General features: G+C 46.3%; 2 protein-coding genes and 1 long non-coding RNA gene across 3 annotated transcripts; all 3 read right to left on the bottom strand.

The window, feature by feature from the left end:
• Positions 1–30: 30 nt before the first annotated feature.
• LOC123090047 (salicylic acid-binding protein 2-like) lies at positions 31–541 on the bottom strand. The gene is made up of 2 exons (XM_044511534.1): positions 422–541; positions 31–312 (listed from the first exon to the last, which is right to left on the bottom strand). Exons 1-2 carry the CDS (start codon positions 515–517, stop codon positions 31–33), a joined length of 378 nt encoding a protein of 125 aa, XP_044367469.1. The 5' UTR covers positions 518–541.
• Positions 542–5,323: 4,782 nt separating this feature from the next.
• Positions 5,324–8,396, bottom strand: LOC123094678 (uncharacterized). The gene is made up of 3 exons (XR_006445917.1): positions 6,562–8,396; positions 6,149–6,385; positions 5,324–6,024 (listed from the first exon to the last, which is right to left on the bottom strand). It is a non-coding gene; the product is annotated as an uncharacterized lncRNA (long non-coding RNA).
• A 529-nt stretch (positions 8,397–8,925) lies between these two features.
• LOC123090046 (salicylic acid-binding protein 2-like) lies at positions 8,926–9,324 on the bottom strand. The gene has a single exon (XM_044511533.1). It carries the CDS (start codon positions 9,322–9,324, stop codon positions 8,926–8,928), a length of 399 nt encoding a protein of 132 aa, XP_044367468.1.
• Positions 9,325–18,171: the final 8,847 nt, after the last annotated feature.

Here is an 18,171-nt window from a genome sequence, read left to right as displayed (position 1 = left end):
CATGTGCATACATCCATCGACACCATAAACTTACTTATATTTCTCAGCGATGTCGAGGATGCACTTGACAACCTGTTCAGGCGCCGAGAGCATCGCCATATGATCTGCACCGTCGATCTCTCTGACCTCGTCCACCGGGTTGTTGGCCACCATCAACCTTTGGTACGCCTCTGGTATGGTCACATCTTGCTTGCATACTACGTAGACCTTGCGGACCGAGCCGTAGCGTTCCTCGGTGAATGGCTGCCGGGCTTGCAGGTCTTCCAGGAACAATGAGCCGACTCGTATGAGAGATTTCGCTAGGGCGACGTCCTGCATGGCGGATTCATTAGCAAATCTCTTAATTAGGAGATGTATTAAGATCTGGTTCTTGTATCAAACAAAAACAGCCTATTTTTGCTCTCCTTGGACATTGACATACCTCCGATGAGCACAGCTGATAGAGCTTTTGTTCTATAAATTGCGGCCCGAACATGAAGGAAGCCGGGAGTCTTCCATCTGCATCTTGGGGTTTCATCTCGTTGTCCAACGGAGCTACCCAGTTGCCCTCACCATGCTAAGTGGAGGAGAGAAGAAAGTAATGCGTGCGCATCAGCAATTAACAAAGTGGTGTATTGCTATGTAAATAAATTAGACCATATGGGAATCTTTTGTTCAATCATGAAGCCGCTGTTGCTACATGCACAAATAGGAACCATGCACCATCTTTCTGGTACATATGTCCTAAACTATCAGAGAAACAGCGATGCATTAGATTATGATGCGGCGTGTGTTGTAAGCCTTGACAGCCGTTCATCTAGGAATTTTGCTAAACCATAGTATGACTTAGAATGTGATAGTTCCATGAAAAGTGGAACCTAAGCTCTGGTCTAACATGGCCAAAATCGTAGCTGCACACTTGTAATATCAAGAGAGATGCGCATGTTGGTGGTTGTCATTTTTACAACTTAAGTAAATTTCATGTACATCTAAATCAAATATTGAGTTCTATTTATATCAGACTTATGTATGGTGGACCTCGGGTTGAGTTTGAACAATGTTCTTTTGTAAATATATATTTTTTTGAAAAGAAGGATGACCCCCGGCCTCTACATCTGAGCAATGCATGCAGCCATTTTTGCCTTGCAAAATAATACATCGGTAAGTCTAAAGCCACCATCTTGCAACATCTGTCGCTACTTCTATCCCCTTGATGAAGGGGTGCCGATTGTCCGAGCCGAATACCAAACATACCTCGCACAAAAGCCTAACATCTAAAGCCGGAGGCCCCAACCAACCCTCTTGTTGGTTCTGGTGCACACACAGGTCCAGCGCACTCTCAGAGGCCACCGCCGCCTTCCATCGATCCATCTTCAGAGCAGGTACTGACGCATCAACCTTGCCAGGCCTGCCATCGATGCCACCTCCCTTCGCACGTCCATCATCATACATCCATCACTGAGACCCTGCTGCACCACGTCAGACTCCACATCGTCGATGCGTGACATGAAACGCCGCTCCACCGTTGAAACCGTCCACTAGTCCCTCGAGCCAATGCAAACCTCCAAGAATAACTCCCCAAGGAGGGAATGCCACAAGAGCATCGCCATCAAACGATCAACTGATCAAGGGTTTCCCCGGGAGGTAGCAGAAAAAATTAGGAGTTTCACCTCGATGATGCCTTCATGAAGGAAACGACGCCAAGGGTGTCACCGTCACCGGCTCCGGCCACCGGACGAAGACCATGTTTTCACCCGGATCCTCCTAAGAACATCCAACCGACAACCTGTGCATCCGCAACACCACCTTCAAAGCCCCGGAGTTGGCCGCCCAGATCCAACGATCATCCACAACTGCACTGCCACCGCGGTGTACCTTGACGCTCCGGCCACTACCGAAGGGGGCCACCACTGGAGCATGGACGGAGGGCTACCACCCCATCGCGCCATGCCGGAAGAGCCATTAGGATGAATCCCAAGCACACTCTTCACCACCTCTGTACCGAACGGGATCCAGGGTCAAATCCGCTGGACTGTCGGAGCAGCTCCGCCTTGGACATGGGTACATCCAATCTATGCAGCTGAGGATGATCAAGGCCGCCCCGGCATCCGCCGCCGCGAAGCGAGACGATCACCCCGGCCAGGCCATGGCCGAAGTCCACCTCCACATGCACTCGCCCGATCTTCCAACCAGGTCCTCCACGACGTCCTGCCCGCACCGTCGCCACCGGACCGCCACCCAACGACCACGCCTCCGCCCGGAACAAGCCGCTGCGCCACCAAGATATGGACCATGGCCACGCCACCCCGCGGGAAGAGGTCCTGCCCCACCTCCCATCGTGAGACAAGAAGGAGATCCCTCGCCACCGTCGCCGGCCACCGGACTTTGGTGGCGTCCTCGGGCGGCGATGGAGGGAGGGTAGGGGGAAGATGGAGGCCCGGTGGCTAGGGTTAGAGCGCCACCTGAGTCGCTTGAGGCGGGGGCGATACGGGGGGCTTCGGTTAGTTCCTTTGTAAATATAACAAAGAAGTTCCATAGATGAAATTAGTTATGGGTGGATGCGAGTTAATCTTGCTAAATGTAAGGGGTTCTGTTTTGCAAAAAATGACAATAACCAACAACAAATCGGAACGAACTAGAATTTGGGCACAAATGTCACCGGACTCTAGAAATCCAAACACTATTTTGTAATGATCTTTGGCATCTAACTCCTAGCCCCTCCACAGTTTCTATGACAAATATGTGCATATGCGCGTCACCGGGTGTGCAATTTCGTGGCGGCACACCCTAACCCTAACGGGTGTAGGACATGGTGACATGAAGAAAACTAAGATATCTCTCCATCAATCGCACAACAAGAGAAAGTGGACAATTAGAAATGTTTAGTGGTGTAGATAGACATATAGGAGGCCCGTACTCGAGATATGAGAGAAACAAGAGAAAGTGGACAATTAGAAATGTTTAGTTTTTTTCTTTTACGTTTTCTTTCTTTTTTCATTTGTACACATGTCTAATTTTTCTGAGTACCCAATGTACATTTTAACGCACACATTAAATATTTTGATAAACTTTTGATATTTTCAAATCCATTATGGGCATTTTTATATTAAATGTTTTCAAAACTTTTTTGAATACATGGTAATATTTTTCCAAATACATGTTAATCACAATAAACATTTTATAAAACTACACAAACACTCTTTTACATGGTTCAACATTTTCAAATTTGCATACACTTTTTTCAAACACATGTCACGTATATTCTGTTAAGGTTGTGACACTTTTTTTAGAGAAAAGGCGCCGGCCGAGGCCGAGAAGAGCTCGAACCTAGCCCGATTTTGAATTAACAAAACCACTCAACCGGCCAGGATTACAAGGGCACCACATTACAAAGGGGATGAATGCAAAGCAAAGCGCAAAGAAGATACAAGGTGCTAGGCAGAACAACACAGTGGCAAGAACCGGAACCAAGCACACAACACCGTTGAGCACTATGCCTACACCAACTAGCCAACTGGGAGCACGAGAGGAAGGACACCCCATGCAAGCATTGAGCGTGGCTACATCCACGGCCAAACACTTGAGATGTCTCCACCGTCGCAAAGGGCCACTACCCTTTCACCCAGGCTCGATGGGTGCCGCACCGGCGACCGACAGAGTGGCTAGCACATAACCCATCTCAAGGTCACCGAGCTGCCATAAGAGAAGCAGACATCGCTGACCCACGAGCAACGAAAGCCCATCCAGACGAGAACCAAAGTCAGCAGAGGCAACACGAAGCACAGAATGCGAGTTGCCGGACGAAGACGCGCCACCATGAAGAAGACCGAAGAAGGTTCACCACGCAAGGGCGAGCCCGAGCAGGATGAAGCAGGAACATCAAGCTGTCGTGCTTCGGAACCGGGACACCGGCCACTCCACCACCAAGAGTCAATCATGACCGCCGCCTTCAAGAAGGAGCACGCCACCAAGGTGTCGTCGACGCCCAGACCAGGGGAGAGCCGGCTTTTGCCGGAGCTCAAGGGTAAGTCGGGAGGGGAGGGTCCACCCCAAAGCCTCCAGGGAGGGGATCGGCGCCAAAGACGTCGACTTTGGGGGGCCGCCACGCTGGCCAGGGGTTTCCCCCGAAACCACACCCAAACGCCAGATCCGGCCGCCTGGCAGCACAAGACGACGGACTCTGCCGCCAAGGACCACCGTCGGCGCAGATCAGAACAGATCGAGCCGGGACCGAAGCTTCTTCAAGGGATCCGGCGGACTGCGACGAGTCAACGCTGCGTCGTCGGCCGCGACCTCCACGCTGCCCGCACAGCCATGGGAGGCCACCCACCAGCACCCGCCGGCGCCGCCCGCCGCCCAGGCCGCCTCGCGTGCCACCGCCCAGAGCTGCCGCCCCGGGAGCCACAATCCTCCCCCGAGGAGGAGACGCCAGATCACCACCGCCACCACCATCGGGCCACGCGCCAGCGCCGAGCGCCCCTCTGGTAGCGGTGGAGAGGAGGAAGATGGAGGGGGAAAGCTCGGTGGCAGCCCTAGGGTTGCCCCCGAGTCGCCTCAGATGACACATTTTTTACAACATGCAAACATTTTTTTACATTGTACAAAAAAGTGTCCGCCGATGGTTTGAGTTAATAAAAGTGATATTGGTAGTTCTTTGTAGTTGTGAACGAGTCAATCGCCGCAGACAGGTATAACCTGACCACATACGATTCCGATCGTCATATACAATATTACATTTTTTTGTTGTAGTAGCTTCCAATTATCTTGATGTAGCCCTGATTGGGTTTTTTGTTCTTACTAGCACAAATGCCCGTGCGTTGCAACGGGAGAAAAAAGATAATATCACACGTCTTTTCTCGTTTATTACAACTCGTATTACAGTGATAAGTAGAATTATTTTTTGCCTCTATAAGTAAACTTGCTGAAATGTCTCTTATGTTTCTCTTTCTCCTAATTTTTTGCACAAAGCTCTTCCATGAATCTGCACATTCCTGGTAGCTAGCACACTGTTTATAATAGATTTTGTGGGAAGTAGTACCGCCGTGCCCCGTGCATGGAGCTCCTTGGTGCAGCTGATATGGTTGCACACCTAGAAAGAACACAATGAAATAATATTCAAGGGATATTGCTCGACGCCAGCTCAGGTGCTTCACACTAAGGGAAGACTTTGGGCTTGGACATGTCATGCACTGTTCCAGAATCTTCATCATGCTAATGCTACAACGGCCAATAGAACCTGACTGAGGAAGCGTCGTTTTCCTTCTCAGTCCTCTAGTGATGTTTGGTGGGGCAACCTATTGTTGTTGTAGGTACATTATGTAAAGCATGCACTCTTTTTTCTTTCATTATTGTTCAGCTGCAGTTGCAAATCATCAAATGGGTAGGATGTATTTTTTTTTGCCATGCCGAAAAAGGATGTAGTTATTTACCATCCTACTATCATCGGGTTACACGGCGACCATGATTAGGAGAAGTAAAATATCCCCTTTGGTGAAAAACAAAACATTTAGAAGTAGTAGTCCGGCTTGGACCATATTTTCTTATTGATAATCTAATATTTCTTGAAATGTAAAGCTTCTCTACTTTCACGTCCAAATATTGGGAAGCACCAAACAATATTATGTCTGTACTGGAGAAAGAAGTAGAAAACCTAAAAGGATTAAGTTATTGATGCTTGAAGGTCGTCCAGGTAGTATCAGGTAAGAATAGTAGGAACAGAATTGCATCAAGTGTTACCATCTGGAAAGTTCTGGCATGCATGCCTTAAGATGTTCAATTAACTAAAGTCCTAGAACTTACAAAGAGGAAATCTAACAAGATAAGAAATGTTCAACTTTCATAAGTAAAATTGAACCTGACGATATAATTATCTATGTTGTGTGAAACTAAATCAATCAATTTTGGTTATTACAGGCAAAGCAATATGATAAAATGCTCATCTCATCTCCAACTTGTCTGGCCTTTATAGCAGCTAAAGTAGCACTAATTACCTCAACCTCTGCAGCAGATGCTTCAACCAAATAATTAGCACATTTGCACTATCTTCTGCACACACACACAAAATAAGTTCGAAACACATCTCAGTACGCGGTAGCTCACATTTAATATGAACAGAAGACCATCCATAGAAAGATGGTCTGCACAAGTCTAGGACAGAAATAATGCAAACCTCGGTGTCACTGGACCACAACATTCTCAGGGCTGATATCCGCATACACATCCCCATTAACAGGAGGAGCAACTGGGTTTCCAAGAACCACAGCTCCATCAGCTGTTGTTTCTGCAGTCATTTGCATGTTTGTTCATCATCGTAGCAACCCGGTGCTCATCCAGCTTGCATGTTAGCAGGAGCTGCAGTTACAAGCATTTGTTGTTTCAGCAGCAAGAAGGTCATCTAGCAGCACACCTGCGGTTACAACTACATATTAATTTTTGCGTCAACAAAAAGTAAACTAATGAACCTACAAAGGACGGTGGATATCATATTCAGAGTCCATGGGAGAAAGGGAGAAAGCAAACTGCATGCATTATGGATTATATTGCTACAATATAGTGCAAGCAAGGCCATCCTTAGGTCCATACCTCTTAGGAACGTCCAGGGGCATGGTCCCCTGCAGATAGCTTGGCCTCGTTGAGTAGGAGGTTGTCAGGTGCAACATTGTAGTTGGGAGGGTTATCTGTAGTTGACGTATTTATAGTATAGTATTATTTACTCTTCATTCTCTTGAATCCATCAGACTTGTATGTAATACATATCTTAAGAAAATAAAATGAAACAACATCAGATACATGTAAACATGAAGGAAACACATTTGTCTAACTAAAATAAGACAAAGAAGAGATCCTTATTGTAATTGCATTCTCAACCGAGTGAAATACTAAGCCTTGCATGCCTATGAGCTCATCAAAAGGGACATCCTCGGCACCATCCATGTCATCCAGACCATCTAACATATGCTCAACTTGGGCCTATTAGAGTGATTTGGATGTTTGTCAGAAAGCTTCTTCACCCAGCTGGCAAGTCTTCAAACCGAGCATGCAAATGTAGATTCGCTTCCTTTAAAACGTTTCATGCATGATCAATAATCTATAGTCCGATGATTCTTGCCAAAAATCAAATAACAAAATTAATCGCAGGTTAATTAAGCAGTGTAGAAGTAAAGCAACAGACTACCAGTTACACAAATTGTTTCAGGTTTTCAGCCACAACAATGTACAAAAAACATCAGATCTCCAGACAAATTGCCATTGGTAAGTAGCTCTGTCTAACATATGTTTAACACTAACTACTTCTTTTTGCGCCAAAAAGAAAACAGTAAATGCAATTCTGACTTTCAAAGCAAATATACTAATCCAAAATTACAAATAGATATTTGATCTACAGGAACACAAACACTAATAACCGGGACAGATCATTCCAAGCTCAACCATTTCTGATATATAGGTTGTACATCAGAAAAATTCCCCACTACATTACCTAACCATGTATAAGACACCACTTCAGAGTTCAGACCATCGGTTCAAGAAAGTAAATTATGCAAAACTATTAAAAAGCAGATGAGATGCGAGTTTGGCTTCAACAATCATTAAGATATATCAGGAAATTACAAAGTTTGCTTCAGTGAATACCTAAGTGCAGAACCAACAGATGGAGTTCCGACGAAGTGTGGAGCAAGGGTGAACGTCGGGTGGTGTGCCGGCAGCTCGATCCCCACCTCATTCCCTCGTGTGCCGCACCAGGAGAGGAGCCATGCGCCCCTCGCGCGCCTGCGCGTCCCGCCTGGCAGTGGCTTTGACGCCGGCGAAGTCCTCGCTCCCGGACGCCTCCATTCTCGGGTCCTTCGTCTCCGTGCGCACCTCCCGCTTCGCTGTCGCCGCCTGATGCGGACCCCGAGCGTAGCCTCCCCGCCTCTCCATTTTTCTCCTCCTTCGTCTCCGCGCGCCCATCTCCGTGCTCCCCTCCCACCTCGCCACCGCCACCTGATGCGGCGCCCGAGCACAACGCGACCCCCTCCCAGGTCAGATCAGGGTGCAGTGAAGCTTCACATCGGGATCCATGGCGCTGTCGTTCCTGACAGAGACAAGATTTGAGAGAGAGAAAAGAAAGGGAGAAGAAGAGAGATAGAGTGTGGGGGAGAGGGTAATGGACAACGGCTGGAGGTCGGCGGCAGTGGCGCGGGACGCCGGCGTGAGGAGCAGGCCGAGGCGCTCGGGACCTGCTGGTCCAGATCGAGCGAGGGGCCTCGGGGAGGAGCAGAGCACGAGGCGGCGGCGTACGAGCTAGATCGGGAGGCTGTTTTTTTTTCTTTCTCGTCATACCGGTTCGATTGACTTTATTATATGGACTGCGGGTTTATTACTCTAAATCACAAGGACTTTTTCGTAAAAACAGCGACGACGTACCACCAGAATCACTAATTGCTTTATTAGTAGGTAAAGATTCCAGTTTATTACTCGGTTTGATGTACTGTATTTTTTATTTAAACTGTTTGCTCAAAAGGTACAGTGCTTACTCCCCTAAATTCTGCAGGTCATGCATGATATTTCAGATTCTGCAGGTCACCTACTCACCCGATAGATACTCTTCGACAGTTTCCAAAATTATACTCTGTTTATATGGGTGAGTAGGTCATAACTTGTAACTGATATTTGATGATTTTGACAATGAGGCTTCTTTTTATGTAGTACTTCCCACGTTCTAAAACAAGTGTTGTTTATTGATATTCAAGATTAACAGGAGGGCGAATATGATGGCTCACGAGATTGCAAAGTTTAATTTTGAGAATAGATTGATGGTATTCTTTTTAATATTATCCCGCCCTGTGTGGCAAATTTTGTAATGAATGACTGTATGATGTTTTAAATTAATTAATGTAAGGTGGGGGTTTTTCAAAAAAAAAGTTTCGTTAAAATGTATAGTATGTGCAGACAACGGGGTGGATCAGATCATACCTGTATGAGGACATGCGACGGCGGGGACGCGCAGTCCGGCATGTAAGCGGAGAGGAACGCGGCGACTGCGACCTTGTCCGGGAACATCTCGGAGGCGAGGGCGACGCTAAGGCCTCCGAGGCTGTGGCCAACGAGCACCGCCTTCTCCCCAGCCGGGAGCGACCGGAGTACATCGAGCAGCGGCCCCGTGTACTCGCTGAACGTTGCCACCTCCGGCAGCCGGCGGTCATCGGTGCCCGACGCGGCTAGGTCCGGCGCGTGGACGCGGCAGCCGTGCCCAGCCGCAGACCGTAGCCCCGCCGCCACCTTGTACCAGCTCCAGCCTCCGTGGCACACGCCGTGGACGAGGATGATGTGCTTTGCCTTTGCACCGCTATCCAGTGCCGCCTCCATGGATGATTGTTAAGAACAAGCCGATTGGCTCTTCTGTGCTCCCTCTTACACGATCTTATGGTTTAAGTTACTGGAGATGGTGCTAGCTTTGGCGGGTCTGTCCAGTACACGGCATTACTTTTCGTTTCTAAACTAGAAGTGGAGTTGGCGGCCGGCCAAGGCGGCTATGTGGAAAGCCGGCACTTGTGGATTAACATATGAAACAAAAGACCAAATGACACGGATGCTTGATGCTTATTACTCTACTATCCAGACGTTTAGGGCATCTCGCTCAAACCGTCCGTGACTGTCCGCACTGTGCGGTCCGGACTTATTGTGCCATCTAACGCTCCGGCATCAGTTTGCAGGGTGGTCCGGACGTATTTTCTTCCACAAACCGGAAATAAACTAGGAGGTCTTTGTGGGCGTCTAGATAGCACCAACGACCGCTTCTGACCGCCCAGACCTATCCAAACGCTCCCCTCCTTGTCCGCGCGCGTTCCCGTTTGGCGCCAGCTGACTGCATTCATACCGCTATAGTGTAGCCGCTCCATATTGACGTCGGACTAGAGCGGGCGTGACCTCTCACTGGCTCCGCATTTGAAACAGCGCGCCGGCCGAGAGCGTCGCCCGCGACGCGTCCCTTGTGTTTGTGCCTCTTCAATGTCGGAGACTTATTACTGGACGGGAGGGGACGGATATCTACCACGCCCGTTGAATATCCTGTCTGTCCGTATGCCGCCATTAAGCAGACTCACCGGCCGAGAAATCCACTCCGGCTCCGTGCATTGACGCACCCGGACGCCTGGCCTCACCGGAATCCGCTATTTAATGGCGGCCACATCCAGCTAACTCCGCGCCACAACACAAACCGCTACACATCCTCGTCCCTTGCACCACATCCGCCATGACTGCAGGCGGCACCGCTCTGTAGGAGAGTCTTTCCATGGAGATGAAGCATGAGGTGGCCGCAATAGTCACCCTTGCGGCCACCTGGAGAGCCGCCATGCCAGGTGGATCGAGGCCAGCATGCCGACCAGCTTGACTGAGGTCTCCGACGACGAGGATGACCCCACGGTGGAAACGGGTTCCGACGACACCGCACCGGACCATGCGCATGTGCATGCCGGCTTCACCATGGAGCAGGCGTAGGCACACTTCAACACCACCATGGTGGAGGAGCAGCCCGCGCTGGCGCCTGTGTTGGTGTTCGAGGAGGCGCATGAGGAACAACGGTACAACTTGTTGCTCCTCGAGCAGCACCGGCTGCCAGAGGGCCTAATCGACGGCGAGCACGCGAGGGAGGAGGTCATGGCCACGAAGAACCCCAACTTCGCCACGGAGAAGAATGTGATCTACGAGGCCGCCCGTGCTCAAGCCGTCTCTCGCCAGGAATAGGCTGCCGCCAAGGCATAGCTGCAGGTGATCGCGGATGAGAACAACACGAGTTGCGCGTCCTACGAGCCGCCCGTGAACTTTCGAGCCGCCTGGTGGGACGATGAGAGCGCCGGCGCCTCCTTTTCCATCATGGACCTCACGTCCACCGGAGATGGACAAGGTGCATGTGGGGCCCATGGGACTGGGGTACCCAGGCCCGTCTGCCTGCGGCCCAGTACGTGACACATACCAAGAAGCCCAAGGAATGTTCACTAGCAAGCTTGCGGGCAAGATTCCCCGCGAGGACCCCACCTCGTGAGGCATATGTCAGCAAGCGCCCCAGGCAGGATTGAGGCGCCACCAGGAGCCTCGCGAGGCGGTCTTCCGAGGTTGCCTCCTGAGGCCCCTCGCAGAGGCAAACGAGTTAGAGGATGCTCAGCCTAGTCGCGTGGCCCCGCGTCTTCACGTGGGTGACGCGCGCGACGACGGGCGATGCCAACAGGCGCACAAGAGGAGGCTTTCCTCTTTCGTGCTAAGGGAGTAAGGCTAGCCACCAGTTCCCAAAGCAATCCCCAAAGGTTTCCAGATCGGTGCAAGAAGACCAAGACGACCAGCATGCTAGGGCGGAGGTCATCGCCGAGCCCATCGACGCGTCATGGATGAAGCAATAATAAAGTTATTCTTTATTTCCTCATATCATGATAAATGTTTATTATTCATGCTAGAATTGTATTAATCGAAAACATGATACGTGTGTGAATACATAGACAAACATAACGTCACTAGTATGCCTCTACTTGACTAGCTCATTAATCAAAGATGGTTATGTTTCCTAACCATAGACATGTGTTGTCATTTGATTAACGGGATCACATCATTAGGAGAATGATGTGATTGACATGACCCATTCCGTTAGCCTAGCACTTGATTGTTTAGTATGTTGCTATTGCTTTCTTCATGACTTATACATGTTCCTGTAACTATGAGATTAAGCAACTCCCGTTTACCGGAGGAACACTTTGTGTGCTACCAAACGTCACAACGTAACTGGGTGATTATAAAGGAGCTCTACAGGTGTCTCCGAAGGTACATGTTGGGTTGGCGTATTTCGAGATTAGGTTTTGTCACTCTGATTGTCGGAGAGGTATCTCTGGGCCCTCTCGGTAATGCACATCACTATAAGCCTTGCAAGCAATGTAGCTAATGAGTTAGTTACAGGATGATGCATTGCGTAACGAGTAAAGAGACTTGCCGGTAACGAGATTGAACTAGGTATTGGATACCGACGATCGAATCTCGGGAAAGTAACATACCGATGACAAAGGGAACAATGTATGTTGTTATGCGGTTTGACCGATAAAGATCTTCGTAGAATATGTGGGAGCCAATATGGGCATCCAGGTCCCGCTATTGGTTATTGACCGGAAACGTGTCTCGGTCATGTCTACATAGTTCTCGAACCCGTAGGGTCCGCACGCTTAACGTTTCGTTGACGATATAGTATTATATGAGTTATGTATGTTGGTAACCGAATGTTGTTCGGAGTCCCGAATGAGATCATGGACATGACGAGGAACTCTGGAATGGTCCGAAGATAAAGTTTGATATATGGGATAATAGTGTTTGATCTCCGGAAGGGTTCCGGAATTCACCGGAAGGGGTTCCGGATGTTTCCCGAAATGTTTGGGTACGAGAACACGTTATTTGGGCCAAAGGGGAAAGCCCACAAGGTTTTTGGAAAGCGCAAAAGGAAGTTTTGCGGAGTCCAGGGGCCAGACGCCAGGGTCCCTGGCGTCTGGGTCCAGACGCCGAGAACCCTGGTGTCTGGCCCTGGAGTCCGAGAAGGACTCTTGCCTTTCGGGTGAAACCGACTTTGTGGAGGCTTTTACTCCAAGTTTCGACCCCAAGGTTCAACATATAAATAGAGGGGCAGGGCTAGCACCAAAGACACATCAAGAAACACCAAGCCGTGTGCCGGCAACCCCGTCCCTTCTAGTTTATCATCTGTCATAGTTTCTGTAGTGCTTAGGTGAAGCCCTGCGGAGATTGTTCTTCACCAACACCGTCACCACGCCGTCGTGCTGCCGAAACTCATCTACTACTTCGCCCGTCTTGCTGGATTGAGAAGGCGAGGACGTCATCGAGATGAACGTGTGCAGAACTCGGAGGTGCCGTGTGTTCGGTACTTGGATCGGTCAGATCGTGAAGATGTACGACTACATCAACCGCGTTGATAAACGCTTCCGCTTAGCGATCTTAAAGGGTATGAAGATACACTCCCCCTCTCGTTGCTATGCATCACCATGATCTTGCGTGTGCGTAGGAATTTTTTGAAATTACTACGTTCCCCAACAGAGGGATAAACTCAAGCAATGTGATGAAAACCCCATATTTTTACCCTTGATGGCAACAATACAAATACGTGCCTCGCTACCCATACTTTGTCACTGGGTGAGGACACTGCAAGATTGAACCCAAAACTAAGCACATCTCCCATTGCAAGAAAAACCAATCTAGTTGGCCAAACCAAACCGATAATTCAAAGAGAAATACAAAGATATCAAATCATGCATATAAGAATTCAGAGGAGATTCAAATAATATTCATAGATAATATGATCATAAATCCACAATTCATCGGATCTCGACAAACACATCGCAAAAGAACACTACATCAGATAGATCTCCAAGTACATCGAGGAGAACATGGTATTGAGGGTCAAAGAGAGATAAGAAACCATATATCTACTTGCTATGGACCCGTAGGTCTGAGGTAAACTACTCACGCTTCATCCAAAGGGCAATAGGGTTGATGTAGAAGCCCTCCATGATCGAATCCCCCCCCCCGGCCGGGTGCCGGGAAAGGTCCCAAGATGGGATCTCACGGGTACAGAAGGTTACGATGACGTAAAACTATTTTGGTGGACCCTTCTGTTGGTTTGGGAATATTTCTGAATTTTATAGGCCAAAGATTAGGGTTGGAGGACTCCCGTGGGACCCACAAGGCAGGGGCGCCCTGGACCCTTGTGGTTGCCTCGGGACTTGATGTCTACTATGCAACCTTCTTCTTGTAGATGTTTTTGGGCCTGCAAGTGCACAGGTTTGTAGGACAGTAGCAAATTTCCCTCAAGTGAATGACCTAAGGTTTATCAATCCGTGGGAGGCATAGGATGAAGACGGTCTCTCTCAAACAACCCTGCAACCAAATAACAAAAAGTCTCTTGTGTCCCCAACACACCCAATACAATGGTAAATTGTATAGGTGCACTAGTTCGGCGAAGAGATGGTGATACAAGTGCAAAATAGATAGTAGATATAGGTTATTGTAATCTGAAATAATAAAAACAGCAAGGTAACAAGCGGTAAAAGTGAGCGTAAATGGTATTGCAATGGTAGGAAACAAGGCCTAGGGTTCATACTTTCGCTAGTGTAAGTTCTCTCAACAATAATAACATAGATAGAACATATGACAAGCCCTCAACACGCAACAAAGAGTCACTCCGAAGCCACTAATAGCGGAGAACAAACGTAGAGATTATGGTCGGGTACGAAACCACCACAAAGCTATTCTTTCGGATCGATCAAAAAAAGAGTCCGTACTAGAATAACACCTTAAGATACAAATCAACCAAAACCCTAATGTCACCTAGATACTCCATAGGTATATTTTCTGTTTTCTGTTCTGTTTGGTTTTTGGTGGCTACAGAGGCTTGCGGCGGCGGAACTCCCGATCTATTTTCTGTTCTGGAAGTTTTAGGGTACATAGGTATATATGGGTGCATGGAGAACGTCGGTGGAGCTACGAGGGCCCCACGAGGCAGGTGGGCGCGCCCAGGGGGGAGGGCGCGCCCTCCACCCTCGTGACCGCCTCGTGGCTCTTCTGACGTGGGGTCCAAGTCCATCAGGTGGGTTTCCTTCCAAAAATAACTTCTCCAGTTGATTTCGTTCCGTTTTGACTCCGTCTGATATTCCTTTTCCTCGAAATACTGAAATAGGCATAAAACAACAAATCTGGGCTGGGCCTCCGGTTAATAGGTTAGTCCCAAAAATAATATAAAAGTGTATAATAAAGCCCATAATCATTCAAAACACATAGTAATATAGCATGAATGCTTCATAAATTATAGATACGTTGGAGACGTATCAGCATCCACAAGCTTAATTCCTACTCGTCCTCGAGTAGGTAAATGATAAAAGAAAGAATTTATTAAGTGTGAATGCTAGAAGGCGCACAAGTTTGATCAATGATAATTTCAATCACCTTTTTCTAGCATGATTATATGTCACAATAGTAGTTCATCTCATAAAACTTCTCACGATAAAGTGACAAGCAATTCACATATCAAGGCATAGACCATAAACATTCTTGAAAACTAGCAAACTTCATTCTTAGTCATCAAAACAATTGCAATTCATCTTATTTTCAGGAATAGCAAATTCCACATACTCAACTATCATATAGTCTTCTACAATTGCTAACACTCATGCAATACTTATGGTTATGAAGTTTTAATCAGACACAGAGAAAGATTGGGGCTTATAATGTTGCCTCCAAACTTATTCACCTTTGGGTGATGTCAACAATAATAGTTCATGCTAACATACATCCAATTGGATATATATATCAGGATCACTCCACCATGAAGTGCTTGCGAAAGGATAAAATGAAAAAGGGAAAGGTGAAGATCACCTTGACTCTTGCATAAAGTAAAAGATAGACCCTTCGCAGAGGGAAGCAGGGATTTGCAGAGGTGCCAGAGCTCAATTTTTAAAATAGAGATAAATAATTTTGAGAGGTATGATCTCATTGTCAACATAACAACCAAGAGTTCCCAATATCTTCCATACTACATACATTATAGGCGGTTCCCAAACAGAATGGTAAAAATTTATACTCCCCCAACCACCAACAAGCATCAATCCATGGCTTGCTCGAAACAATGAGTGCCTCCAACTAACAACAATCCTGGGGGAGTTTTGTTTAATCATTTTGATTTGCTTTGATCTTTTTGGATCATGGGGCTGGGCATCCCGGTTACCGCCACTTTCTCGTGAATGAGGAGCGGAGTCCACTCCTCTTGAGAATAACCCACCTAGCATGGAAGACACTGACAGCCCCTAGTTGCTACATGAGCAATTTGGGCATACAAAATAGATTATAATTTGAAGGTTTAGAGTTTGGCACATGCAAATTTACTTGGAACGGCAGGTAAATACCGCATATAGGTAGGTATGGTGGACACTCATGGCAAAACTGTGTTTAAGGATATTTGGAAGCACAAGTAGTATCTCTACTTGGAGCTAGGAATTTTGGCTAGCATGAGGGGGAAAGGCAAGCTCAACATGTTTGAATGATCCATGACAATATATTTTAACTGAGATGCGAGAAAACATAACCCATTACGTTGTCTTCCTTGTCCGACATCAACTCTTTAGCATGTCATACTTAATGAGTGCTCCCAATTATGAAAGATGTCTATGATAATATATTTATATGTGAAATCTCTCTTCCTTCAATATTCTTTCATGAATTGTTCAAATGACTAATACAATGCTTGCTAACTGTCAATAAATTTACAACCTCTACTTCTTAGATGTGAGGTCATTACTCCCCATGGGATAAGCAAATGAAACATATATAATTTCAGATTTATGACATTCAACCATTTACTCATAGGATATAAGTGAAGCACACAGTAAATGACAAACTACTCCATCAAGATATAAGTGAAGATCAATGAGTAGCTAAATAATTATGCAACTATGCGAAGACTCTCTCTCATTTAATAATTTCAGATCTTGATACTTTATTCAAACATCAAGCAAAGCTAAAAAAACTACGTTGCAAGGATATCACAACTCATGTGAAGAAGCAAAAACTTAGGCTCAACCGATACTAACCGATAGTTGTTGAAGAAAAGAGGTGGGATGCCTATCGGGGCATCCCCAAGCTTAGATGCTTGAGACTTCTTGAAATATTATCTTGGGGTGCCTTGGGCATCCCCAAGCTTGAGATTTTGTGTCTCCTTAATTCCTCTCATATCATGGTTTCTCTTTTTATCAAAAGCTTCATTCACAACAAACTCAACAAGAACTCGTGAGATAGGTTAGTATAAACCAATGCAAAACCTTATCATTTTCTACTGTAACAAATCACTTAAATTATTATTCAACATTGCATACTAAATGCCTCTGTATATTTAATACTCCTATCATCAAATAGAATTATTAAACAAGCAAACATATGCAAACGACGCAAACATAACAGCAATCTGTCAAAACAGTACAGTCTGTAAAGAATGCAAGAGTATCCATACTTCCCTGACTCCCAAAATTATGAACTAAAATTCCCACTGTAATAAATTTATCAGAGCTTAATATGCAAAAAGATTCAACGTTATACCATTCTCTGACTTTTCTAGGCAATTTTTGCAACAGCGGTAAACTTTCTGTTTGAAACAGCAACATGCAAACTAGCAAAATAAGCATGGCAAAGGCTATCCTTGACTTTTTTGTTGAAACTAAAGATGCAAAACACTATTATAATTAACAGAAAGCAAAACTAACAAAATAAAATGATGCTCCAAGCAAAACACATATCATGTGGTGAATAAAAATATAGCTCCAAGTAAAATTACCGATGAACGAAGACGAAAGAGGGGATGCCATCCGGGGCATCCCCAAGCTTAGTTGCTTGGTTGTCCTTGAATATTACCTTGGGGTGCCTTGGGAATCCTCAAGCTTAGGCTCTTTCCACTCCTTGTTCCATAGTCCATCAAATCTTTACATAAAACTTGAAAAATTCAACCACACAAAACTCAACACAAAACTCGTAAGCTCCGTTAGTATAAGAAAATAAAACCACCACTTAGATACTGTAGTGAACTCATTCTAAATTCATATTGGTGTAATATCTACTGTACTCTAACTTATCTATGGTTCATACCCTTCGATACTACTCATAGATTCATCAAAATAAGCAAACAACACATAGAAAACAGAATCTGTCAAAAACAGAACAGTCTGTAGTAATCTGTATAAAACGTATAATTCTGGAACCCCAAAAATTATGAAATAAATTTCTGGACCTGATAAATTTGTCTATTAATCATCTGCAAAAAGAATCAACCTAAAATCACTCTCCAGTAAAAAATGGCAGCTAATCTCGTGAGCGCTAATGTTTCTGTTTTTCACAGCAAGATCACATAAACTTCACCCCAAGTCTTCCCAAAGGTTCTACTTGGCACTTTATTGAAATAAAATCTATAAAACATGATTACTACAGTATAATAATCATGTGGACACACAAAAACAGTAAGGATAAATATTGGGTTGTCTCCCAACAAGCGCTTTTCTTTAATGCCTTTTAGCTAGGCATGATGATGACAATGATGCTCACATAAAAGATAAGAATTGAAACATAACGGGAGCATCATGAAGCATATGACTAGCACATTTAAGTCTAACCCACTTCCTATGCATAGGGATTTTG

The sequence above is a fragment of the Triticum aestivum genome, chromosome 4B, assembly GCF_018294505.1.
Source record: "Triticum aestivum cultivar Chinese Spring chromosome 4B, IWGSC CS RefSeq v2.1, whole genome shotgun sequence".
Classification (NCBI taxonomy): domain Eukaryota; kingdom Viridiplantae; phylum Streptophyta; class Magnoliopsida; order Poales; family Poaceae; genus Triticum; species Triticum aestivum.
The sequence above is the reverse complement of the archived record's forward strand: the minus strand, read 5'-3'. Positions and strand labels throughout refer to the sequence as shown.